At 49.9% G+C, this 26994-nt stretch overlaps 1 protein-coding gene across 1 annotated transcript; it reads left to right on the top strand.

Moving 5' to 3' along the window:
- Positions 1-846: 846 nt before the first annotated feature.
- Ccnd2 (cyclin D2) lies at positions 847-23693 on the top strand. The gene is made up of 5 exons (XM_041634679.1): positions 847-1457; positions 3176-3391; positions 5977-6136; positions 13154-13302; positions 21809-23693. The coding sequence occupies exons 1-5, from the start codon at positions 1266-1268 to the stop codon at positions 21962-21964; spliced, it is 873 nt and encodes a 290-aa protein (XP_041490613.1). The 5' UTR covers positions 847-1265; the 3' UTR covers positions 21965-23693.
- The last annotated feature ends 3301 nt before the right edge of the window (positions 23694-26994 follow it).

The raw sequence follows: 26994 nt of genomic DNA, 5'->3' as shown, positions 1-26994 counted from the left end.
GTAAGACTGAGGGGTGCACGACCCAGGAGTCTCCTGGTAAAGGAAGGGTGGCCTCGCTGGCGCGGGGAGAGCCAAACCTAAACCCTCCCTCTCCCCCTCCCTGGCCCCTCCCGAGCCATTTCCTAGAAAGCTGTATCTGTGTGGCCACGCTCGCGCCGACACCTAGGGCGGCTTGTCAGCAGAAGCAGGGGCGAGGAAGCGGGTTTTTCCTGCGTGGCCGAGGGCGGAGGAGGACCAGCTGCTAGCCCTGCCCCCGGCCTGCGGCGGTCCCGAGCGGCTGGCCGCGCCGCCCAATGGCGCCCCCAAGAACACGAGGATTTCTGCACGAGGGTCATATTCTCCCGGGTCTGAGGAGCAGCCCCCTCCTTCCAGCATCCACCCCTTCCTCCTCTTCCTCTCCATAGACGTGGCTTTGGGCTGGGAAACAACTTGAAAATTATCTGGAACCTAAGCTTCAGGGGCGTTATAACCTTTATCCCTGGGTATGCAAGGTTGCAATTTTCTCAAATAAGCCTTCCCTTATTCTTCAGTTAGGGGATCTACTTCTAAGTTGTGTGAGCTCGTCCACATGTTCTATCAATTTACCTTCTACCGCTGTATCGTGAATAGTGGCCAGTATTCCGATCACACTACAAGACCCCAAAGTTAGAGGGCAAACCGCCTCCCCATGGTATGGCTACAGAATGTAAGAAACGGATAGAGAATCAGTAGAAATCCGTGGGTTTTGTGGGTTCCCCTATCCGGGGCCCCTAGCATGCGGGCCTGGATAGGGGGAGAGGGCCTTGGAGAACTAGTGGGGGGGGGGGGCAGGCGGGGGATCGTGTTTGAAGTTTGGTCGGGCCAGCTGCTGTGCTCCTTAATAACAAGAGGGAAAAGGCGGGGGTGGGGGCTAGTGGGGGGAGGGAAGGGAAAGAGGGAGGGAGAGATTGAAAGGAGGGGAGGGACGTCAGGGGAGAGGAGGAAAGGGGAGGAGGAACCGGAGAGGGGGAGGAGATCCAGCTTGCGTCACTGCCTCAGAGTGAGAGCGAGCTGGGGAGAGCAAGGCAGTTCCGAGGGAAGGACTGAGCGAGGCAGGCAGCCCTTGAGGCTCTGCTCGCTCACCTTCCACTCTTCCTCCTTCTCTCAGTCAATCTCCCCGCCCCCCCCCCCATTTTCCCTCTCTCAAATTACCAATTTCGCCAAAGGAAGGAGGTTAGGGGAGCGCCCCCTCCCTCCAAAAACTACTAAAACTTCCACAGTCGGGACCGAGTGGTCGCCGGCTGGCCATGGAGCTGCTGTGTTGCGAGGTGGACCCGGTCCGCAGGGCTGTGCCGGATCGCAACCTGCTGGAAGACCGCGTTCTGCAGAACCTGTTGACCATCGAGGAGCGCTACCTCCCGCAGTGTTCCTATTTCAAGTGCGTGCAGAAGGACATTCAGCCGTACATGCGCAGGATGGTGGCCACCTGGATGTTAGAGGTAGGTGTGCTGGCGACGCTCTCAGGGAGAGGCAGTCCTACCTTCTTTAACCCCCCCTCCCCGCCCCAACACACAGGGACCCTAAAACTGTGAGGAGTAGCGCCGGCCTCCCTTCACTCGTGCGCGAGGTGGCCCCGCACCCTTAGACGAGACGCAGTTCTGTCCCTTGCTAGGTGAACTGGGGGAGGAAACGTGGGTGAGGCAACGATGTCGGGGGGTGGGGGGGATGGCATCCCGCGCGCGCGTGTCTGCGTCTGCATGTGGCTTCCTCGTCCTCCCATCCCCATCCTGACCTGTTTTGTGGAACAGCTGCCTTCAGTGGGGCCCCCGAGGGTGTGTGGACCTGAAAATCCACACCAACAGTGAAAGACAGTACCCCCCCTCCCGCCAATAAAGCTGGGGCAATACTGTCCTGGCCTCGGATCCCCTGCGTGTGGTCGGTACTCCGCGTTGGCACTTTGGAGGGGCAGTAGGGGGCAGAGAAACAGGGAATTCAGGAGAGCCCTGCAAGGCACACTGGAAAAACGTGCGTTTTAGGAGAATCTGAAAGAACCGCTCCTTAAGCCTTGTTTGCAGTCTTTGCGGAGAGAGCAGGGTGCCCACGTATGCACCGCTCTGGACCTGCCGTGGTTTCGCCATGTTGCTTTGCAAACTCCAATTGTAAGGACTGGGAACATTCGCCCTCTCCCCCAAGGACCCCATGTTCGTGACCACCCTCTTTCTGATCGTGCCCTCTCTCCCAGCCCCCAGTATACCAAGGTTACTTACAGTTTGACTGCTTCTTTAGCGCGCAGATTTGGGTGGGGTAGGAAGCGAGGGAGGAGGTGTGTGTAGAGCCGGCTAGGGGATACCCCCAAATGAGAGATCACTGTCCAGCGTGCCTCCTTGAGAGAGGTTCCCTGATTAGTCTCCCCCAGCTCCCATCTGGGGACAGCTTTCTTAGCTACTGCCCTTGTGGGCCGCAGCCGGACACTCCGCAAGTTTCCCCAGCGGGATCCAGAGCCCCTGGGGTGGAGATACCGACCTTGATGACAACCTCAAACCTCTATTCCGGGGAGCCGGGAGCCTCTCTGGGGTTTTCAGGCCCAAAGGACGTTTCTAGGCTTTTTCCTCGATTTTTAATAATTTTTTTTTGATGCGGTCCCCGGTGCTCCGGCTCCAGCTGCGGCGGCTGCGGCGCGCTTCCTCCTCCTCCCTCCCCCTCTCTTCTCCACCCACAGCCCCAACAGCGGCCCCTGGGCGGCCGAGACCACCCTGGACATTTTTTTCAATTGTCGGGAATGATAGAATAGGGTCTGGGGATCCGAATGAGACCAAGAAGTAGACCCTTGGGGCTTCCAGAATATTTTTATTGATTTTTTGAAAAGATGACGAAATCCAAAAAAGAGAGTGAGTGAGAGCGCGGAGAAGCGAGGAGCGGGAGGGAATGGCAGGCGGCTGCTGTTCTGGGCTTTGCCTTGGGGGGGGGGGGGGGCTTTAGTAAGCCACCCGTTTCAGCCCTGGGGGACTATCAGAGTCCCGAGGGCTCTTCGGATTTACCCTAATGTTCTCACCTCTGTTTTTACTGCCCTTTCTATTCCCCTCCCCCTCTCAATAAAAAAAATTTAAAAAAAATTTTTTTGGGTTCGCCACGGGTTATACTTTTTTAATTCCTTTCCTATTTTTCTGATGCATTTTTTTTCACGGTATTCTCGGACCCCATTTCACTCTGATTGTAGGTCTGTGAAGAACAGAAGTGCGAAGAGGAAGTCTTTCCTTTGGCCATGAATTATCTGGACCGTTTCTTGGCTGGAGTCCCGACTCCTAAGACCCATCTTCAGCTCCTGGGTGCAGTGTGCATGTTTCTAGCCTCTAAGCTCAAAGAGACCATCCCACTAACTGCTGAAAAGCTGTGCATCTACACCGACAACTCCGTGAAGCCCCAGGAGCTGCTGGTAATGATGCCCTCCCTGCTCCTGACTCTGCCCTCCCCCATCACTGTGTCTTCCACCCACCATCTCCAAGGTCCATCTTAGAATTCAGAATTGCCCAGAACCTCTGAAGCCTTCACGCTAACCAGGGGTCTCTTTTAGTAGGAGATAGCTTAGTCTTCCTGTGTCAGGGGGTGAACAAAACTCTCGATCCCTCATGGAAAATTGTGAGGGTGAAATTCAGTTCAAGAGAATGTGGGTGAGTCTTGGGGGGGGGGGGTATAGGATAGTTTAATGGTTTTTAATTAAGGTCTAGATTTCCACTGAACCCGAGAATGAGGTCTGAATTCTCACAAGCTAGCCGTGTTGTGTCTCCTAAGAGCCTGGAAGTATCATCACAGGTAATGTCTTACAGATCAATAAAGTTTCACAATATCAATACATATAGTAGCTGATCACTAAGTATCGGCATAGCAACGTTTATGTCAAGTCAGCATTTGGCCTTCTATTGGTGGGATCGGAAGGATGGGTTCTCAGCTCCAGAGGGGACTGTGATCTGGATACAGTTCCCAGACGGTCCTGTCCTGGCTCTGGTTTTCTGCCAGAAAGGCTTTCTCCACCATCTCCCATTTTTCCCCCCTCCTGCAGCTTTTCTTCCTATTGCAGCCACACACCGGAAACCTGCAGCTTTTTTGCAGCTTCTGGGACTCACCCTCAGTGGTTTGCACACCTTTCTCTTGCACTGCTAGACGAGGACCACCCCCTCTGTCCACTCCCTCCCCCTTGCTGGCATGGCCTGGGCCTGCACAAAGTCTTCTAGGCTGAGACTGGCTTCTTGAACTGAGCTCTTTGTGAGAAGCCCTCCTTTCTGGGCTTGTGCTGCCACCTAGTGGTAGACATGTGCAAGGTTGGGGGAGGAATTGCCGAGAATGCAGAGAGGGGCACGAATGACTTCACCTTTGAACCACTGCCAGATTTCAGCTGCTTCTGGTCTGGTCTGAGAGGCCCCTAAAGGTGCTTTCTTCTGGAAGATCCGCTTCTTTTAATAATGATGCCACAGGACGAGTTTGTGCTCACATTGCCCTAGAAGAAGGAAGAGCTGGGATTCAAGCCATCTCTGATTTTTGCCTAGTTAAGCGGATCTTTATCCCAACTTTCTGCTAAAAGCTAGGGCACACTTGAAAGCTTGTAAAAAAATAAAATAAAAAAAGATCAGAATTGGAGACCAGCTTGTTTTTCTCCCAAAACACATGAAAAAGAATCTTCCGTGTGGCTGATATGCTGGAGATTTGGGGTATTTTTCATGACACCCTAATTTTTCCAGGACCAGCAAAGCTAACTTAACTCTCTCCAAATAAAGCATGGCAGCTTTCCACCCCCTATCCAGAAGGCATGGGGTCTGGAAGAACCCTCCTATTTTAAAGATGAAAAGAGCTTGCTCCAGGACATACCATAGCTAGTTAGTGCTTTGTAGCCTACCCTTGAGCTTAGCGGATGGAAGAGTCAAGTCATGGCCAGCCAGGCTCTATCTGCCAGGCATCACTGGTTGCTGGTGACAGTTTTCTTCTGAATACACCCCCACATTCAGAAAAAAAGTAGAAAAACAAAAGAAACAAGGTCTTGCATGATTCAAGCTTGCCTCAGAGAGGCAGAAGCTCAGCCCCGCACCCTCAGGTGCAGATACTCTTACAGTTTTACTGTATTTAGTCCCGTTCATCGGAACATAATTTCCCTTATTTAGTGCACAAGAGGAGAGGCACAAATTTGTTTACTAGTGGGAGTGCTGTGAGCAGCCCAGAAGAGAGGAGGTGGCGGTGTCCCTGCACGTGGGCTGCCAAAAGTTTTAGAATCCTGTTTAAGCCCCTCCACCTTGCCTCAAATGACTGCAACGTGGGGTCGCAAGTGACCACCTCAGACTCTTGAGTCGCAAGGACAAAGGCCAGTGAGGAGTTAGGGGAAAGGGTGACGTGTCCTATCCCCAAGACTCCTGTATGGTGTGTCAAAGGGGAGCATTAGCAGCACAGACCAAAACTTTGTCCCACAAGTAAAAGCCAGCTAATTGGTTGCCAATGAGTTGGGCCAAGGAAGCTTTTTGCATTCCGAATCTGGAAGCATCACCTCCCCTCCCCCCCCCCCCCCCCCCCCCCCCGTGAGCAGTAAAGAGACTATTAGCCCTACAATAGAGACATAGCCAATAAATTATTACCACTGTGCCACAATGACCTTGACTAGATCTTGCTCTAGGTCTAGCTTTCTGGGTGGGCAGGCAGCAGCATTTTGTGGGCATCGGGGTCCTGTGGGTGGGGATAGGTAGATAGGTAGAAAACTAGAAGGACTTGGCAGCGGTTACCTGCCCTCTTCTTATCCTCGGCGGAGCCAGACATTTTCAGCATTCAGCACAAGAAGAGCTGTCGGCGACTTCAAAGCACGAGGGGCAAGGCGACAAATGAACTCCCCTCCCCCCGCACCCCATGATCTCGATCTGACAGCTGAGCCTTAATGAGAATCATTAAAGCAGGCCTAGAACCCAGCCCCTAGCCCCCAGCCCAGCTCTGGAGTCAGCCTCTGGATTTTTAGTGCTTTGCCCTTTTCCTCCCCCCCCTTCACAGGAGTGGGAACTGGTGGTGTTGGGCAAGCTGAAGTGGAATCTGGCTGCCGTCACCCCTCACGACTTCATCGAGCACATCCTACGCAAGCTGCCCCAGCAGAAGGAGAAGCTGTCCCTGATCCGCAAGCATGCGCAGACCTTCATCGCTCTGTGTGCTACCGGTGAGAGGGGGGGTTCCTGGGCTTGCACTAGGGGCCGGTGGTTCGATACCAACTGCTCTGCCCCTTTGGGTGTCCAGGCAAGTGGGCACGAATAAGCCAAGTCTGGGGTTTCGTTTCTGGCTTCTTCGCTGCTCTTTATCGGAACTAGAATATTCTCTTTCTCTGCTTCACTCATAAATGCTTTATGGGGACAGGTGTGGTAAGGGAAAAGAAATTGGTACCTGCAAAAATATTGTTTATGATGCCTGAAGTGCTCTTTGAAGATTATATAGACTGCTCACTGGTTGTGTTCAAATCTTTAATCTTTTGAGGAAAAGGATAGTTTGGAGATAAGCCTAAGAGGGAATTTAAGGAAGGTGGGGGCAAATATAGGTTAAAGGAACAACGACAAGATAAATACGCAGTCCGCCCTGATAAGTGGGAAAGAGTTCCTATTCACCAGGTTTCATTTATTGCCCTCTGGCTGCTCCTTCTGTTGAGAAGGGAGTAAACCTTTGAGGAAAGATTCATTTTCCAAGCCCTGGAAAAGATTTTGATACAGAACTGTTACTGCCCCACACCTGGGTAGAAGATGCTAGAATTGTGGGTCTCAATCTGTGGGTCACATATTAAATATCCTGAATATCAAATGTTTATGTCACGATTCATAACAGTAGCAAGATTACAGCTATGACGTAGCAACCTAACAATTTTATGTTTGGGGGTCACCACAACACGAAGAACTGTATTAAAGGGGAGCGGCATTAGGAAAGATGAGAACCGGGGCTCTAGGAGTTTAGAAGTCCAGGGGAGATGTGTCAGGAGTTCACTGCCTCAGGGTCAGAAGGTGAAGCTCAGTTCCCCAGGGGTTGTTGAACCGCCTAGTTTTGAGGGAGAGTTGGGGTGGGGTGTAACATTTTAATTCCTTGTAACACCTTAATTATGTGTTTGCATAGCTGATTGTGTAATGAACAATAGAGCCCCAGCTTTGTTTGAGGTTAAAAGGTCAGACAGACTTTGTTACTTATCACTGGGAGACCTTGCACATGCTCTTTCACCTCTCCCAAGTTCAACTCCATCTGCAAAACAAGCCTTTGGCTGCATCATTGCTTTAGCCTTTGTAGAAGGCATAGGAGAACTAAAGCCCACAGCGAAACATGCCCTGTGATTTATAAGGCACATGAATGGTACTAACTGTGAAAGTCTGAGACCCGAGCTTCTCCACTTAAGGTGGATATGTCTTTTCCTGCTACTGGACACAGGCTCCGATTGGCTTGTTTGTGGGATTCTACCTCCCACTTTTAGGGGTGTGTGTGTGTGTGTGTGTGTGTGTGTGTGTGTGTAGGATTCCTGTTGCTGCTTTAGTCCAGACCCTGGGGACCTTGGAGTTACCTGCCCTTCCAACAGCCAGTGTGCGGGGAAGGGTAGTGCACACAGAAGCCCCAGAAGCTTTGGCTTCCCTTTGGACAGCAGTCGCCTGTTCCCTGCCCTTCTCCTGCTCACTGGCCTGGACTCTAGAGGTCAGTTCCACATTGACCTGCTCTTTTGTCTCCCAGGAACTCTGTCCCTTTCCTCTCTTGCCTTGGTTCAGCGAGGGAGAGGGATGAAACAACTTTTTCTCTCTGGCCCTAGGACAGCTGACCCCAGGGCCTAAATAACCCCATCACCCAGCTGCCAACGGCCAGAGACCTGCTTCGACCTTGTCTTTTGACGAACCGACCTTTGGGGGAGTCTGTTCACCGCTTCTTTCTCCCTGATCTTGCACTGGGGTAGATAGATTCTCCTAATCCTGTATAGACCACAGGGCCATTCTCTGTTCTTGGGGATCCCATCCCCCACTCTTGGCTGTCCTGTCCAGATCCTTGGAGCAGCTGCCAACTTTGGGGCCAAAACAGGGAGCCTGGGATCCAGGGACTGAGGACAGAGGTCTGCTGGGAGGTGGGGGCAGTCAGGAAGACTGCCTTTGGGGGCTGCGGCCTAGCTTTAGCCAAGAAGTGGGAAGGATAGGGGAGAGGGTACCTCCAGTCAGGTCAGAGCCGGATGCCAAGTACCCAGCCAGAGGCCTAGACCTGGTGAAAGTGGAGGAGAGAGCCTCAAGCCTCCTGAGTGTGGAAAGGGCAGGCCTGACCACAGGGCCCTGATCTCTCCCCTGCTCTGCGTTTGGGCCTCTGCAAGTGGAGACCTGCTGGTGATGGGGCAGGGCAGGCAGTAAGCTGGACAGTAGCCTAAACACCAAGACCTGCTCCTCTTCAACCACAGTCTTCTTGGGGACATGAGCTTCGGGGGGGCTAAGATCTAGTGAGCCCAAACATGGCAGGACCCTCAAACAGCAGGCTCAGAGTGACTCAAGGACCAAAGGCAGGAGGAGCCTACCCCTTCCGCCACAGCTGGTGTTCCTGGATGCCCCATACCACACGGTCTCTCTCTCTACCTCCAGTCCTGGTTATCCCACCCTGGAGCTGAGGAAACGCTTGCAGCCAGGATCTTCACAGGGTAATGGCAAGGGAAGGGGGCAGTCCCTGAAGAGATGGTAGGTAGCCAGCCCCAGGGTGATGTTGCTCATTTATGGGAAAAATCAGTTGTGTAAGAGCTGCTGGCAGCGGCTCTGAGGGGGTGTGCGGAGCGTATGTGTGTGTGAAAGGGGAAGAGAGTGTGAGGAGTTCAGGGGCCTGTGGAGGGAAGCGTGGCTGACCAGCAGTCTGCCTTTATGGGACTCTGGGGTTGGTGACAGGGCAGAGAGGTGTCTTCCTTCCCTCTTCAGCCTATAGTGGCTTTTGGAAGAGAAGTGACTCAAAACTGCCTGGTATGACTCTCCCAGCTGGTCTCGGGGTGGAGTTTGAACGACCTGAGAGGTCTTCATAACTCCAATTCCTGGAACTCGGGGTTCCACGGAAGGCAGAAGTGGGCTCAGTTCTTCTGAGGGGCTCTGCACCAGGGGTCCCACATCAGCAAAACAGAGCAAGAAGCTTCCCCCTCCCCCAGATGACCAGGATCTCACCTGGGTACCAGCAACCTCCTCCTTCTTAGCATGTGGCTTCAGTAGCATCAAGTTTAAACTTGGTACAGGTGCTCCAGATACCCCACAGCCCCTTCTTTTTGCACTGGGAGCCCAACTATACCCAATTGCCTATGTTACCCCACCTCCACCCCAAGGCGGAATCCTAAGGTTTACTTAGTCATCTCTTAAAAGTGGCCCTTGATTTCCAGCCCCAAGTTGTAGCCAGACTGTGGTGGCCCTGAAACGTCCGGGGACTTGACTCTTGTTCTAGAATGTAATCCAAGCCTCTGGTAGCCAGGAAGGAAGAACGAAACCCACAGTTCCACCGGGGCCTCTGAACTGCCCCCAGAGGGCAGTCATGGGGCTGAGAGGAGGAAGTAGCTTGTTGAACTGGAGTTCTGTGAGTGATACCAGTTCTCTCACATCCCATCTGGCCCTAAGATGAATGGGTGCTTTTCTCTGGGTGCAGTAGCCCTCTCCCCCTCCCACCCAAATGAACTCTGGCAATAGCAATTATTACCATTACACCATGCTAAATCCTTTCTGGGGGTGGCAGATGAGTGCGTGCTGAATGATGTCACGGGTGTCGTCTGCTGGCCAATGAGCACCCTGGATCTGGTCCTGTAAAGTTCTCACTATAGGTTGAGGAAGGGGAAGAAGAAGAGAAAATAGACTCTGGGTTTGTTCAGTCTCGAAATGAACGACGCTCCCCCTAGTGGCGGACAAGAATAAAGCAGCCCCTGGGAGGCTTTGTTAGCCAGCACGACTTAGGTTCCTACTTTTACTCAGTGTTAAGCTCTTTGAGCAGGACCACACACAGCATCCCAGATTTAAACTCCATTAGCGAAGCCAGTGAAATCTCACCAAGAAGTGCAGATTCCAAGTTTCTGGATAGGGAGTGCTTCTCCTGGTCCTTGTCCAGACTCGGGAGCCACTCCAGACAGCCAGCTGCTTCTGTGGCATCCTTGGGATTTGGTACCACAGTTTCCTGCTGATACTGCAGAGACAGTGGACGAGTCTAGGCTCTACGTAGTTGGGTTTCTGATTAAGAGACCTTTTGTATCTTCCTTCATTGTGTAAAAGGTAACTCCCAGGATTGTTCTAAACCCAGACTGAAGTGGAATACAAAGGTGTCCCTAGTCAGAAGTCCAACACACCTAGTGAATTGAACAAATCAGCTGACACCTCAGTATGTCCATTCTCCTGAAATGTGTCCTTTTCCTGCACCCACCAGGAGGGAGTGAGGAGGCCAGCCTGGGGCTCCTCACATGGGCATTGCTCCTCAGCTCTAGGGGAGCCACATCTGAATAAGTGTGAGCTGCACAGCAAAGGTAACCACTGACTTAACAGTCAAATAGGCGGTCCTGGCGGTGAGCAGCGGAGGGTGAGGATAAGGGTCGAGGATGACTGACGTCTGTCATGTGTGCTTCATAGAACCCGAGCCAGGCTCTGTGCCTGGGTTGACAGCCGAGGCTATTACAGTTAGTCCTCACGCTAGCACTGTGAGGAGGGTAAATTACTACTCAGACTTTTATTTTTCTTTGACGAGATAGGGTTTCTCTGAATAGCCCTGGCTGTCCTGGAACTCGTTCTGTAGACCAGGCTGGCCTTTAACTTTGAATTCCACCTATTTCTACCTCCCTGGTAATGGTATTAAGGGTGTGTGCCACCACTGCCCAGCAAATTATTACCCTTTTTAGGTCAGAAAAGTTTCTTTTGAAGATAGCCGTTTAGTGTGTATAAACCCAAGCATAATACACCATACTGGGGTGTATTGCTGTGTAATAAATTAGCTACCCAGCCACAAGAAGCTGTTACTTCTTGAAACACCTGTTTTTCCCCTGGGGAGGGGGAAGAGTCGTGAGTGTCGGATCATGGTATAAAGAGTCAGTCACACTGTGCCCAAGGAGGACTCCCCACATAGAGGTCTTGTACCTACACCCCAGGTCAAGAAAAATAGCCCTTCTGGCTCCACATGCTAACCTTGAGTTGGTTTTGTTAGCAGTGTAACTGCAGAGTTCTACAGGGAGGGCGCTCATGCCTCCTGATCAGGAGCCTGGGCACAAGAAAGGGAACATTGGGGACAATTCCCTGCCCTGTCACTGCCAGGTGCTCTCACCCAGGGCCTCTGCGGGCCCAGGGCCATGGGCTGGCTGCCTCTTCGGCGCTATGAATATCACAGAGGGGCGCTAACAAGGTTATTGGACAGAGAAACAGTCTCCTGTGGCCCATATGGGAGAGACCTACAGCAGAGCAGGAGGCAAGGAGGCTGGCTCTGTCACACCAGTTGGGCGGATAGAGAAGACACAGGCAGGGCTTGGCCAGCAAGAGTTGGGTGAGACCCCATAATATACGGCCCTCAAGGTGAACGTGGTGAATGGCGAAGGGAAGGAAGCCAAGGAGAGAGACAGACAGACGGCCAGGCCTACCCAGTGTTCCTGGGATTGAGTCCAGGTGGGAGGGGACGCGTGCACGGTTGGCTGATCTGTGGAGTAGCTAAGAACAGTAGAGATTTAGTGCTGAGGCGCCGTGCCCCCCCCCCCCCCCCACTGAACAACCCTCACAGTGACACATTGCTGCAGGGAACACTGCACTGAAAGAAGGGAGGAGCCTAGGTTGCCCTGAGCATTGCACGTTCTGCCCAGTGGTCTCATTACGATCTAAAGTACGACTCTCCTGCCCCTCTAATGCTCTCTGCCCTCTGTCCCCACTGGATTTGTCGGGGTCTTGTTCCAACTAGAGGTCGTACGCTGGAAAGTGGGCCCCGTTTCACAACTGCTACTCGACTGAGTGATGACACTGTCTCCTCTTTAGTTTGTGAGCCCAAGGCAGGGGCAAGGGCAGGATCAACTTGACAGGTCCCAGGTCTCCTTCCATCCATAAGGTCATCTTCCGTGGTTGATATTCATGTTAAACAGGCATCACATTCAATGCATGCATGTTAGCAGTTGGCAGACCCACAATTACTGGATCGTAGTCAAGAAGCCCCTTAGGGAATGAATCATTCAGTAGGAAATAGGTTTCGGGTCCCAAGTTGCCCTTATTAACTGAGATGAATCTGTTGTATTTAACTCCTTGGAAAGTAAACATTAGTCTTTGGTGTCTGAGTCAAGTTCTGTCCTCTGTTCTGATGTTCTGAAGATCCTTAACATAGGGTGAGAAGTTGAGAATTAAGTGAATTTGAGCTACCTCACCTCATCTACATTACTGCTTCTGTAGTTAGCTGACATGCACACATGGGAGCACTTACTTACACACACTTAGGATTGTTTTGCCCGCGTATATGTATGTATACCGTGTACACGCCCGGTGCCTGTGGAAGTCAGAAGAGGATATCAGATCCCTTGCGACTGGAGCTACAGACAGTCCGTGTGGGTGCTGAAATCGAACTTGGCTCCTCTGCAGAAGCCATAAGCTGAGTCGACTCTCCAGCTCCTCTGTGGTGTTTTTTTTACGCTTAGCCGGGGAGAGACCTATTCCTAATAATAAGATCCTACTGGGGATATCACTCTTCACAAAAATTCTCATGACTCCCCTATCTCCCTGTACTTGGTCCTCCTTCCTTCAAACATTGAAAACCCATAGTTATCCCACCTGTAGGGTGGATGGAATATTGTTTGTACATTTGCATGGCCTCTTTGACTCTGTTTCACCATCACCCATGGAGAATACCACATTTGATTCACCTCCCTGGCCCTGCCAGGGCAAAGAACCTGGTACCTGCCATGTATTGACTTCTTGGACAATTGTAGGGCATAGACGCCTCAGGACGCGGGGCCCTTGGTGACTTGTTGTATACACTCAGATAATTGCCCTTCCCTTCTTGCCTCAGTTTCTCTTTTTCTCTTGTTTAAGGCTGAGAATATTCATAGTTGGCAAAAGAGGTTCCTGTGGAAGGAGTCGAGGGAGAAAGTGGTGCGGGAGCCAGGGATGCTAGGGCAGCAGTCCCATGCCTTCTGGCAACCGCGCAGCTGCAGCCTGGCAAGCTCTGGGTCCCATTTTGCTTCTGGGCTTAACTCATAGCCCCTCTCTCTTTACAGACTTCAAGTTTGCCATGTACCCACCATCGATGATCGCCACTGGAAGTGTGGGAGCCGCCATCTGTGGGCTTCAGCAGGATGAAGAAGTGAACACACTCACCTGTGATGCGCTGACCGAGCTGCTGGCCAAAATCACCCACACTGATGTGGTAGGTACCTGCCACCTTGGCCAAAACCAGATGTCTCTCCCAAAGTTCCGGGAAAGGTGGTTGGTTTATGGTAGCGGTTCAAAGGGGTTTGGGGGTTGTGTTGTTGTTGTTTTGTTTTGTTTTTTGTTTTCTGTTTGTCTTTGAGGGTCAGCATTTAAGGTGGTGTAAGCTCCAGCGGTGTGACACCTCCCCCTCAATGTGTGCGTGTTACTGGGGATTGGGCTCTGGGCATACCAGGCAGTCCCTCTATCACTGAGTTACATCATCATTTTATTGAGAGACAGTCTCATAAAGTTGCCAAGGCTGACCTTGAACTTGTGATCCTCTTGCCTCTGCCTCCCTGGTAGCTGGGATTACAGGTGTGCACCGCTACCTCCTGCTTCCTTTTGTGGGCTTAAAACCTACATGCACTTTAAAATCCAGACAGACCTTAGCAGGCTGATGGGAGGGGGAGGGCTGTTGACTACTTTTCCTCTGTGGTGTGGGGTTCATGTCCATTTATGTACACGTTGTCAGGCCTCTGCTCTGCCATGGAGAGGCTCCAGTTCTGCTACTCCCCTCTGAGGCGGTAAGGCTCAACGAGGGGACAGCTAAAGTTGGCTGGGCAGTGGCTGCCGTGGAGGGAGCAGATTCAAGAGGTGGCCTTGTGTGCGTGATGTCAGGCTTTTCCACCATCCTGTCTCAGGCTTTCCTTTGGATCAAAGTTGTGATGAATGACAAGGCACACAGAGACCAAGCGCAATACAAATTTGAGAAACTATTATTAGCTTTAGACTTTTTCCATTCTGTGTGGATAGCCCCAAGTCTGCTGTCGGCTGCCAGAATTCAGAGCTCTTAAACAAGAGAGGGCTTTGAGACGGACTGAGATTCCATAAGGTCCTGATTTTACCGCCTAGGACATAACAGTTGGGAAGGACTCCATCTGGGATGGCGCGCAGAGCCCAGATAGACAGTTACCTGCATTTTCACCAGGCAGCAGAGGGGGTAAAGGAGGCAACCTAGAGGCAAGACAGGTAGTAGCAGAGCAGGGACTCAATGCCTCTGAGCTCCGACTCCAGCCTGGAAACTCTTCGCTGCTGTGGCTCCTGGGAACTTGGTATTTGCAAAAGGCATTTAGTTGAAAGGCCAAGGAGAGAGACGAGTGTTGCTGGCTCTCAGGTCCTGGTGCTTCACCATGGAGAGGCTCAAGAATGAGAGTGCCCTGTGAGGGAATTTACTGGGTTCTAGGGCCATGTCATGTGATCATGTGATACACAGGCCTGTGGCTGGTGTCTCCCCAAGGTATGCTGAGCAGCGGTTGTTTAAACCCGGGGAGCTCAAGGCCTTCCGTCAATTTCCCTGTATTCGGATTTGGCCTTGTCCGCTAGCTCAGAGAAGTAGTAGACCTTAAAGAGCTTGGTAGAACTAAGCCTGGGCTCTTCTCTGAACCGGTTTTTAGATGGACTGTATTAAATGTTGGTGCCAAAAATGTATGCTTTTCAGCAAGGGCTCCAGAATATAGATTGCAAAGTTCTCCATTTCCAACCCCAGCACAGGGTGAAGAATGCATCTATTATTCCCCAAGGGAAGTGTGTGTGTGGAGGGCCTTGTCCCTCTTCTTGCCTTTTCTTAATGTCTCCTGTTAAGGCTCCGTTTGTAGATAGGATGCTAGCTGGTTGCAAATAAGTCTTTCTTCAGTTTCTGAACACACACACACATACACACAAATGCCTATGACAGCAGTTTGACCCTTAGGTGTCTCCACATTTTCAACAGTTCAAGGCCTGCTCTGATTGGCTGACATTCCAGCAGGGCTCAGTGCTTTTGACTTTCTCTTGCCCCAGTCCTTACTGTTACAAATGAACAGAAACTGCTCATGTGGTCGACCACTGAGACTCTCTGTCTGGGTCCTGATTTACAGGACTGCACAGCAGCAACCAGCCTGTCATTTCCTCCTGGAGATGCCCCCTTCCCTCTCAGACACCATGCCGCAGTAAGGAAATCCAAGTCAGCCGCCAGATTGAGATAAATACAACTGGGTTCCCATCAGCTATTTCTTTTAACAACATTTTCAATTATGTTAGTGTGTGTGTGTGTGTGTGTGTGTGTGTGTACGTGTGTAACACAACTAAAACAATCCGCTCTGGATATTGGCTTTTCCATCATGCGGATGCTGGGAATTCATCTTGGGTTAGCAAGCTTGGTGCTGTCAACTTTACCTGCTGAGTCATCTCACTGTCTCTGGCACTTCATTTCTGCAAGGGACCCGTGTTTTGTCTTAATTTGGGGTGTAGGTGATGCTTGATTCTCACAGTTCACCCAAGAATAGACCTTGCAGCATTAAAACCTAGGCGTTGACATAGGAACTAGCCAGCTTGACCTCACTTGTCCAGGTAAATGGCTGTGACTCAGTAAGTTCCACGGGTACCGCTGACGCCCCTGAAGCTCACTCATTGCTTCCCGGAAGTGTTCTCAGTGGAAAGTTTTGTTGTTCCTGCAGCTCCCCAGGTGCTGAAAGTCCCCCCCCCCTCCATCAGCACGTGTTCTCTGAGGAACTGAATTCCAGAGCGAAGGCCAATACGGCTTCCATTTAGAATGCCCTGGTGTTCAGAGGGAGAATTCTGCTTTCCCGGGTTCTGTTCACCGTTTTTGGGAATGAAGAAGTGGTGTGTTTGGATCACGCCTCCCCATTCATTTCTGGAAGCACTGAGCATGCCCAGCTGCTGCAGACCACTGCATTAGAGAGTAGTCCCCAGGCACAGTGCTAGAAGCTGGACTAGGCAGACGGAGCATAGAAAATAACTTGGGGATCAATCGAGAAATATAAAATAAGGGCTGGGGCGATTTTACTGCTTAAGAGCACTAACCGCTCTTTCGGAGTCCCCGGATTTGATTCCCAGCTCCCATGTGAGAGCTCACAATGGTCTGTAATTCCAGACACAGGCGGGCACAACTCTAGTGCACATAAAATAGATTAACTACATTTTAAAAAAGAAAAGTAAAGCCTGGAGTGGCCTGACAAGATCATGGATTAACAAATGCTAGCGTGTTCTGAACTTGAAACAAGACAGGGCATTCCTTTAAGTGAAGGACCTCATGAGGCTGATTGTAATTTGAGCAGAATAAAGTTTGGAAAACAGGGCCTTGAGCTAGAGAAACAAAATGTGATACGACCATGTGATGGGATACTGTATAGTCTTTCAAACATCAGCAGAGGCTTAAGCTGAAAAACACTGTGCTGAGTAAGGTAAGCCAGATCGGGCTGTCTAAGAAGCAACTGGAGAGGTCAAATTCATAGAAACAAAAAGTGTAACTGAGGTTCCCAGGACCAGGGAGGAGGAAGGAAAGGGAAGTCCATAGTAAACGCATATATAGCTCAGGTTGAGATGAGTATCCTGGGCATAACCCACAGTACAGATGTACAAAGCACTAAAATATGATAAAAATGGTTGATATGTCATAATACTTTGTATTTATATATACATATATAGATATGTAGATATATACACACGGATTATATATATCTATATAGATATATAGACATATGCATTATGTATACAAATACATATGAAACATCCTGGACCACCCTTGCGAGATGCCAGTGGATGTTTTGGGCTGTCCCATGGATACGTTAAACCAACACTCAGGATCACATTTGCCGCCTTGTGGCAGAGAGCTGACCAAAGTTCCTGAGTTCCAGTCTCTTCAGAGCCACCGTGTTCGACTCTCACTTTTAAGTGGATGGTCTGAGAACAAGGGTGGAAGTGGGTCCTCTTGACTCATCTGCCACCCGTGGACTGCATTCCACGGCTCTGTGGCAGCAGATAGCTGGGATTGAAGGGACCCACGCGGCTCTGAGAAAGTGGGTCTTTGTTTTCCCATCTTGTTGCCAAAATAAACCAGAATGCTCCATTCCAAAGAGAAATTTGAGTGAGAGGCCTGACAGTTTTACAGGAGGGGAAGTCTCAGAGGGTAGTGTATTTTCAGTACTTCTTACTTCCAGCTACAAGTTAAGAGTTGCTAAAAACAGACCCTAGCCAGGAAAGCAGGCTGGCTCTTGGGGAACTTCTTACCTACCCAGGCTTCCGTTGCCAAGGTGAGTTTGAGAGCAGGGATCAACCGTCCCAGACCCCTGCAGAATTGGGTTCCTTTTCCGTCCCCTCCACAGTGTGACAGTGCGTTGGTCCAGCATTTACCTCACTGTTAAGTTGACCGTAGGGCCTCTTGAATAAGATCCAACTAGACTTGGCTTTTTATCCCAAGCCTCTGGCAGTCATCGGGTAGTAAGACTGGAGGGAGAGAGGGAGGGAGGGAGGGAGGGAAGAAGGAAGGAAGGAAGGAAGGAAGGAAGGAAGGAAGGAGCGAAGGGCAGGCAGATGGGTTTCAAGTGTGCCTCTCATTCATTCAGAACTTTTGGAAGCATGTATCATCTATCTGTATCTACCTGTCTGTCTATTCATACATGATTACGTGTCAGAAGATTTATCTTGGTGCACGTCACTTAACCTTCACTCTCAACCACACACTTAACGAATTACATGGAACTTCTGGTTGATATGGGACTCGGTGGTAGAATGCTTGCCTAGCACATGCAAGGCTCTGGGTTCAATTCCCAGCATTTCCAGGAGGAAAAAGAATTGAATTGAGGTTTTCATGCTCTAAAGATATGAGAACATTTCTAGAAGATATTTAATAAACCAAATGCAGGCTCTAGTCAGACAGCTAGTTCGATCTGGGTTACGTCAGAACTTCTTGCCATGCTCCCAAGAACTGCCCAGAGTAGATTCTAGAATGTTCTTCCCTTAGGCTCATCTTGGCTTTTTATGATACTGCTTATCAGTGAGGAATTAGAAAACTAATAACTTCAGGAAATACGGCTTGTTTTGGACCCCAAGTTTTCTGTGAGGTCCCTAGCATCTCTTCTGCTTCCCCTAAGCTTGAGACTTGCTGTTTTCTCAAGTCATCCCTGTGATCCTTTAGTGGGCTTTACCGGGTCAGCAATTCTGGGAAGCTTGGTTGGAAGGCAACAGGGCTAGGGGGTGGGGGAGGTGGGCTAGAGCAGGGGGCTGCCTGCCTCCCTCCCTCCTCATTTCTTGTCAGTCTCATTTGGTATGCAAGGAAACAAGCCAAACAGCCTGTGAAGAAAGGAAGAATGAGATAGTTTCCTAAGTTGTCTCTGCCTGAGTTGGCTGCAGGTCTGGGGCTCATTCAGCCCTTTGTCCCCCTGTTGAGTGCAGTGCGTGTGTAGGGAAAATGGACTGATGCAGTTACACTGAGGGCTAATGGTTGGAGTTCCGTGGCCCATTCATGCAGGCGGTGGAGGGTGCAGGGCAGGGAGCTCGAGCCAGCAAGTGGAGGAAGTCGGAGACCGAGTAACGAGCTGGAGATCACAGCCGCTGCTGTCAGGGCTCTGAGGCTTGGGGGCCGGGCAGTGCAGGGAGGGGGGCCGTCATCAGAGGAGTTGGAGGGGTGCCCGACCTCCAGCGCAGTGGAGTGCCACCTGTCCGGCTGACAGACTAGCATTAGAGCTTTCCTTTTAATCAGCTTAATTTGGGGCATCTTAACACGGTGCCTGCTGCTTTGGGAGGCTGTCGCAGAGCTGAGGCCCTTGAGTTCTCGCTTGTCACAGGGATGTAGCATCTTTTCATGGGGGCACTGTTGTCATCACCCCTACACACACACACACACACACACACACACACACACACACACTCGGCCTGGGTCTTCCTTTCTGGAGAATCTCTGTCCATTATACCCTTCATTACATCTTGAAATAAGCAGACAACTTGCAGAGAAAGTTCTCAAACTGGCGACTTGCGTGGATTTTCTGTTGTCATTCAGGGACAAGCAACTCCCATTCCCCAAGCCTGTTCCCAGTTTGGTCTCTGCAGGCCTCTTACGTCTCCAAATTTGCTGATATTCTGATTATTTATTAAGATATCATTTGTGAGCCCTGTCCGTTTGGAATTGCTCCGAACTCCATACTTCTCTCCCGAGGCCTCCTGGCGCAAGCTATGTGGCTGGGTTGGGGGCAGGGCTCTTCCATCTTCTAAGTCGCCGCCTGTAGCTTATTCTTCTGCTCATTGTAAGTCATGACTCCCCTGCAATGGCGTCTTCACTTTCTGCCAGCTCATAGGAAGTTCATTTGCCCTGTTGGGCCCTAGAAGGGCTCCCACAGAGCTATGTGGGAGGAGGATGCTACTATACTAGGATTTATTGACGTTGAAAGGGTACCGTGCAGATTTCTCCACCAGCAGTAAGTGGTGTGTTCCCCATGGTTCAGGCAGTGCAGGCTTTTGAGATTTCTACCTGCCTGAGCCAGGACTGAGGGGCCCTAGATAAAAGTAGAACAAATTGTCCAGCAAAAACTCCAGATGGGTTTAACAGTCTACTGTGAGCAGCAGGTAGAGTTCCAGCCATGTTTCCTAGGCTGACATTAGCCCTTGTTCTCTTCTCCAAGTGAGAGGGATCACAGGTCAAGGGTCATCCAGAGTCAGTAATGAACTGGCTTTCAAGTAACATCAGAAAGGAGAGTGTACATTTTTTATAGAAATCTTTGCATCTCCCTCTGTTGCTTAGACTAGCCTGTGAACCTGCCCTTGGTGGGCACGTGCCACTTGCATCATTCTGAGCCTTCGGCTCTCCAAGTCCAGTGGAAATGACTGCCAGATGTCCTGTCTTCCCTAGAGGGGTTTCTTAGCACTGTCCCTTTAAAGTCTTGGACTACTCGACGGGAAGGCTTGCTAGCAGGAAGAGTCAGGAAACGGCAAATCCTACAGTCAAGTCCTTAAGCTCTCTGCAGGCTGATCTCCTCAGAGGACCATCTGGCATGATTCATACACTGGTACCATGGAGATGTACATTGGTCATGACGATGGGCCGGATGTGCCAAGTCAGATGATCTTGCCACAGATCAGGGCGAGAAACGTTAGATCCTTGGCATATGAGACCCTCGTTTGGCACTGATGAAATTGCCTTGGTGATCCCCAGGGCTGGACCACACCATCTCTAGGACCAGACTTGTGGCACATCCTTGTCTTAAATAATTGCTAATCCTTGCCTTCCTTTAAAGACATCTAAGATGGCCATGTTTGTGTGCCTGCAGTCCTGGATACTCCGGAGGCTGAGGCAGGAGGATCACTTGGTTGAAGCCAGCCTGAGAAACATCCAATCTCAAAGTCCAAAGGACTCTTTCAGATTCCGGGACAGATAAAAAAAAAACATACCACACTCACATAATAAACCGTGTTCATGTATCGGTCTACTACTTAGCAGTTCGTCTTTCTAGGCAGAGAAAGAGAGATGGGAGTCACGAATGAAACTGTGCCCTGCTAGTGGGGACCGAGCAGCAAACACCGTCCTCCTTTTTCCCAGCATTCTTAGATTCGGGGAAGCATTTCACCTCTGCCCCCTGCCCTTGGTCGGCTGTCACTCCTCATCTTCAAGCTGCAGTTTGAAACATGGAACAGATGAGAGATAGGAAAGAAGAAATTGGAGGTGGGAGGGAACGGAAAATTGGCTCCTTGGTAGTTAATGCCAACTTTATTTTAGGTCTTTGGAAAATAAAGATAATGCCTTTGTGCTTGGAAAAATAGCAATCTCTAGGTGGTGAGATCTGCACCAAGAAATAAACAGGGGAAGTATGTATCAAACTGTGGGCAGGCAGGGGAAGATTCAGTTGGGCACAGTTTCTGTGTGCACAGGCTGCTGCGGAGCGCAGGGGGGCAGACCCAACAGGCGAAGGGGAAAAGTCCCTACGAAGAAGAGTTTCCTTGGCTCCAGCCTCCTAGCCTGAGCCCTAGTCCCATCCCAGTGACAGCGGGACTTGCCCTCGCATTCCATGTCTCCCAGCTAATAGAAGCTTCTGCCTGGGGCAGCTTGCTCTGGATTTTCCCTACCAAATATAGACTAATAAAGGCAACAGTGCAAATTCTTGCTTATTCCCCAATTGGACAAGCCCGAGTGTCCTGAGGTTTGTAAACACTCTACATTGTGTTTGTGAAAGGAGTTCCAGGGTGGTAGAGGAGCAGAAAATGCAGGGGGTTTCAGTTTCTGACACTTTAAGCAGTTAAGCATCCCCCCCTTGTTACCTATTCATTGGCTGCTGGCTTGGCTAACAGTGTAGCATCCTGTGGGAACCAAATTCTGTGCCACCTCCTACCGTTCCCAGACAGAAAACCTCCAGTTGGTCCCTTGTCCAGGCAAGGGATTTTTGTTTTTAAAGCTGGATCACCTTCTGGTCTGTGGTTTAGAAGAGGAAATGCCTGGGTTTCAGCTGAAATGGCAGCTCCTATTGGCTCAATCTGGGATGGACTTGTAGCTGCCATGTGGGGCTAACGTTGCCAGCTCGTGGACGCCACTTCATGCGCTAAGCTTCCGTGGCCTTTGAGAACATCCCTTCTTCATATGTCCTTCTTCAGGAAAATGCGTATGGGGTGATGTGAGTTGGACAGTGTCTGTCTCTGGGAGAGGTTCTGTGCAAGTAAATATGCTAATGGCTCTTCCGGTCTGGACCTCCCTCCTCTAGGATTGTCTCAGAGCCTGCCAGGAGCAAATTGAGGCTGTGCTGCTCAACAGCCTGCAGCAGTTCCGTCAAGAGCAGCAGCATAACAACGGATCCAAGTCTGTGGATGATCTGGACCAAGCCACCACCCCTACAGACGTTCGGGATGTTGACCTGTGAGGACGCCGTTCGGGCCCCTGCAAGAGAGAGGCGTGTTCATCATCTGCTCGCTCCTTCTCTCTCTAGTTATACTTTGTTCTTTGTGTTTTAGGATGAAACTTAAAAAAAAAAATCTGCCCCCACCTAGATCGTATTTAAAGATCTTTTAGAAGTGAGAGGAAAAGGCCCTATAATTGAAACGCATGTGGTGCCTGTTCAAAGTACAGCAATAAGGGGATCCCTTGTCTAAGCGAACAGTTGTTGTTTGATGATGGAAAAGTCATAGTAAGATGCTTACAGGAGAATGCGCAGGCTAGCTCGATTGCATACACCTGCAATATTGGAACCAGTTAGAGGAAACTGTCTTTTGCTTGTGAACTAGTACATATGCCCCTTTTAGTAGAATTGCAAGGAGCCGTGGATGCCAGAAAGGCATGCAGGATTAGATTGCAAAGCAATGAGCGCAAGAAGGAATCAGAAGCAAGAAGGGACGCGCTGGGGAGGTTGCACAGAACTACCTGTCCACATGGCTGAACCATTTTGGATGTAAGAAGCGCCTTTGACGCCTCACCATGTGTCACCAAGACTTAGCATGGCGGGGTCTCTCCGTTGCATTCTCTCGCTGTCTACAGTAGCTGCTATCTAAGGGATATGTCTTTTGCCAGTCGGACACAGGTGATTGGCTCCTAAGTCTCGTATTTGGTGAGTTTGTGCTTCTTCCTCCAAACATGGTTCATTGCAGATGTACCTACTGCTATCTAATGGGGGGAACTAACTATGGGCCATGACCAAAACTCATCTAAATGGGGGCAGATGGAGAGCACAAGTGGATCTGAAACAAAGCTATCCTATGTAACGGAAGAGGGCGAGGCGATCTGTAATCCCTTATTAGGAAAACAACAGTTTAGCTTCTGGTGCTGACTGGCATGTCTGGTCCACAGTTTAACGTTGTTATAAACCATTCCATTAGAAAAGCACTTTGAAAAATTGTTCTGGGGTGGTGGGGGGAGGTGGGTAGATGGGATGGTTTATGCAATCATGTTGAATACTCCTTCCTTCTTTGCCCCTCCCCTCCCTGTCCCCTTCCTATTATTCACTTCTGGAGTCTAATGTTCTGGTACATAACTCTGGTGTCCCTACCAGGACTAAGAGATCCTTCCGCTGACATTCCCATCCCAGCCTAAAAACAAAGGTTTAAACCATTCTGGTGGCATAGAAGGACTGGATCCCCATCTGAAATTTTCTTCTTTGGACATGAAAAGAAACATCAGGGTGCGGCATTTTGTTACCTTTTCTGTTTTTGGGTTGTTCTTTTTTTTTCTGTTTGTTTGTTTAATTTTACTGCAAAGTTGTATTCATCGTACTTGAATTGTTCCTCTCCTACTTCTTTGAGGCAATCAGCAAATGGAAGTTGGAGTCACGGTTGTCAATTGACAGGTAATGAAGCTATTTGTTAAAATATTTGCCTTTTTTTTTTTTTAAGATAAAAGATCAGAACAGGGCTGCTTTGAAGAAAGAATTTCATGCACAGGCTCTGCCTTGTTTCCTAGTGTGAGGGTTGAAGATGGAGAAACAGCTAAGGGTCTCTTATCTTTTGTTTTCTTTTGTTCTGTTTATTATTATTTTTCGCTGCTAAGCTGAGATCATCCATCCTTATTCACATTAACAGGACCTAGCTGTAATGTTTTCACGGTGTGCTGCTATTTTAGAAACATTGTTATAATATATTATTTTACTGCTTAGATTTCAAGTCCCGGAGCGGATGGTTGAGATGAGTTCTTTGTGCTGGAAAGGCTTTCCTCAGTTATTTCCTTCAGGTAGCATAGCATGGTTATACTTCATCCGTTTGGTTTCTCTCCTTTCCTTTCATGGATCTCCCCCGCCCCCATCACATTCTTCAAAGAGAGTATTCTTTACCTCAGGTTTACTGGACAAAAATCAATAATGATAACAATGTACGTTTTTGTTTTCACGATACCTCGCAGCTATACAGTTTCTATTGGGAAGGCCGCTAGCAGGAGGCACGGGGCAGAGGGCAGGCGGAAGGCGGAAGCTGGGCATCCTCCTAGGTGGAAGGCAGAAGGGATCTGACCCTAGGGTCTCAGGCCCCGGGGATCTTCTGCCTCGAAGGTCACCAGGCTCCCCTTTGATAAAGCATGATAAAAGCATGCCAAAGGACTCCTCCACACGAGGCAGGCTTTCAGCAAACACAGGCAGTGGACGGGGCAGGCCTGATTTGCATGTAGTCCACCTGGATCAGCAATCAAAAATTCCAGCGGACAGTTAGGAGACACACACACCCATCTTGTAGCCCATCTGGAAACAGGTCTTTCTTCTTCATAGGGCCCCTTCATCATGAAAGTTGACCAGTTTAGTTCTCCTTGGCACTGATACCCCAACTTAGGATGGTCTTCCAAGTCTTCCTAGGACGGAGTCTGTGCTGTTCAGTCTGCAGCATCCATTTCTCACTCCCGTCCTCCACAGTGGCAGGCAAGTGCTGTGCAGGGCTAGGGTGTCTGTGGGCGGCATTGGATGGCTTCAGGTTTTGAGTCCCATTGAGTGGGTCAGATAGGAAGCATGGGTGGAATGAGTTTGGGGTGCACACCGAAAGGGAGCGAGAGGCCGTTCCTCCGGTCTCGAGTATATTTAGGAAGGATCAGGAGTTGGGGGGGTTAGCATGACCCTAAAATTCTAGGGAGTTTGTGGTGGAACCGTGGGTGACGAATTGGGAAGTGGAGGTGGGGGGGGGGGGGAGAGCAGCCTGCAGCTAGCCAGTGTTTATCCAGAGCTCACACTGCACAGCTCATACTCCTGATCTCTAAGAACCTGACAGACACAATCCCTTGAGTTCTTGTGCCTGATGAGTTACATAGGTCACACATGACCTTGGGGTTTAACAATACAGAATGAAGGAAAACGACCCAGCAGAGAAGAAACAGGCTACTGTCGGCCCCTCCAGCCCTCTCATCTGGGATGGAGAGGACACTTCCTGTCTGCCGTCCTCCGAGCCTGTCTGATGAAGGGTGCAGAGTGCCTGTTCTTTGCTTACACAAGGTGGGGAGCCTTGATTCCTTGGTGATCGATGCCCTCTGCTTAAATCTGGGTCTCCTTGGTCGTATTTTTGTCCCAAAGGGGTATAAATCACCCTGTGGGGTTTCAGCTTGCTCCCTCACCCCCTTCACGTCCTTCAAAAGGGATTGCAGACTCTGATCTTTTTCTGCCTTGATAACAAACTCTTCTTTGTTTTTTTTTTCTTGTTGTTTGTTCTTTCTCCATCTGTGGGGGCCAAGTAACCCCAGCTTGCCAAATTTTGATCCTTCCCTGTTTTGACCAAATCCTAGTGGGGAGGAAACCCTAGTATGCCAAAAATAATGTGCTAAGCATTAGGAGATTCATAACAGTTCCTAATAGCCAGGCAGCCTGCAAGAGGACAAAGGCTGACCATCCATCGAGGAGTGAGCTCCTTCTAGAAGAGGACAGCTTTTAGGGGTTGCTTTGGTGTGCACTGTCCCCAGGACACCAGGGAAGTGCAGGGCACATCTTGGAGGCAGTTAATCTTAAAGTGTGTGCCAACCAAGACACCTCTCTAGCAGCTCCCCGGGCTAGGGGTATATGGAGCTGCCCTGGACCCCATCCTGTTGCTAGCAGGATAAGTGACCCCTCAGAGGGATTTTAATAGCTTTCTTATAGCCTAGCTATTGGGGATTTACCAATCTGTGCCTTGAGAGCTGTAGGACCAACAGACTTAAGACTGGACGGCTTTCACAAAGAGGGCAGATGAGCTTTCTCTGCATGGGCGGGCTATGAGGACAGGACTGGGAGGATCACACTTGTGCCTTATGTCCTGTAAATACTGATTTTCTAGTTCAAGAGGGTATCCTGGTGCTGTGGAAACTGGGAGTAGCAATGAGAAGTCTAAGTAAGCCAGCTGACTTCTAAGTTCGAAGGATTCCTCTTTGCCTATCTTAGACAGTCCAACCTTGGGAATAGCTTTAAAAGGGAAATGAATACCGAGACAGTGAAGTCCCCTTAAGTCAAGAAGCCCCTCCATAGGTATACTTTGCACACAGGCATTTCTCAGTGCAGACTCTGGGTGGTTCTGAGCAGCTGCTGCCCGCTCATCCATCTGGGTAGGAAGATCCAGGAGGTGTTGGGACTTCCTTACCCCACGTGGCCTTCGATGGTTCTTGAGTCTAAACAACACAGAAGAGGTGCTCCAGCCAGAACCTGTGCCCCTCTGCTTTTAACCTTGACGGGAATAGCAGAGACATTCTTGGCTCTAGTTGTAAGAAGCCATCAACAAACACACACCTGATGGAGCTGCAGATCATGGCTTTGCCTGCAGCCTACTTGTGGGGGAGAAGTGCCTTACCGTAGCCAGTACAGTAGCCACTTGATTTCAACAGGTGCCTATCTTTGACAAAAAAAAAAAAAAATGAAAAAAATTAAAAGGGTCTCTTAATTTTTATTGGCTGTCATTCTTCGCTGATCATCTTGTATGTCCCCAGTAAGTCACCAGGCCATCAAATTGTCTCCCTTATGTTTATTCTCCTTCTGCCATGTACCTCAGATCTATCAGTTATGATCTCTTGTCTTAGATTATTTTTTTTTCTTTTTTTAATTTGCTTTAAGAGTGTGATACCATATCATATCGATGTTATTCTCTCACAGTGTACTCTATAACAGGTGTGGGTGGGTTTTATGGTTGGGATGCTAGACAATGCTAAAGTAGCATGATCAGTGTGGGGGGAAAAATTAAGGTCTTTAGGAAACCCGGGGGGAACGTTGTGTCAGCTACAATGGTGACGTGACACAGTCAGCTGTTAAGTTCTAAGTGATCTTTAAAAAGCAACTTGTTCTTCCGATGAGTGTGAAGTCAGATTCGAGGATGGAGTTGTAAGTGGTTTTGGATGCAATTGGGTTATGCTATTTGGACAATAAACTCACCTTGACCTAAAATGTCTGGCCATTGTTGACTTATTTCTGGACTGGTGATCCTCAGACTGGGCTACACCTGTCCTCAGTCAAAACTCTGCTGGCAACAGTTGCCA

This window comes from Microtus oregoni, unplaced genomic scaffold (assembly GCF_018167655.1).
Source record: "Microtus oregoni isolate MIOR12 unplaced genomic scaffold, Mior012 000002F_ref0000024, whole genome shotgun sequence".
Classification (NCBI taxonomy): domain Eukaryota; kingdom Metazoa; phylum Chordata; class Mammalia; order Rodentia; family Cricetidae; genus Microtus; species Microtus oregoni.
This window is presented reverse-complemented; position numbering and strand designations above follow the sequence as displayed.

Bases quoted from the DNA above. Each gene is read 5' to 3' on its own strand.
- Ccnd2 (XM_041634679.1), top strand. From the start codon at position 1,266: ATGGAGCTGCTGTGTTGCGAGGTGGACCCGGTCCGCAGGGCTGTGCCG. The intron at 1,458-3,175 runs GTAGGTGTGCTG...CTCTGATTGTAG, and splicing joins TGGCCACCTGGATGTTAGAG to GTCTGTGAAGAACAGAAGTG. The intron at 3,392-5,976 runs GTAATGATGCCC...CCCCCTTCACAG, and splicing joins TGAAGCCCCAGGAGCTGCTG to GAGTGGGAACTGGTGGTGTT.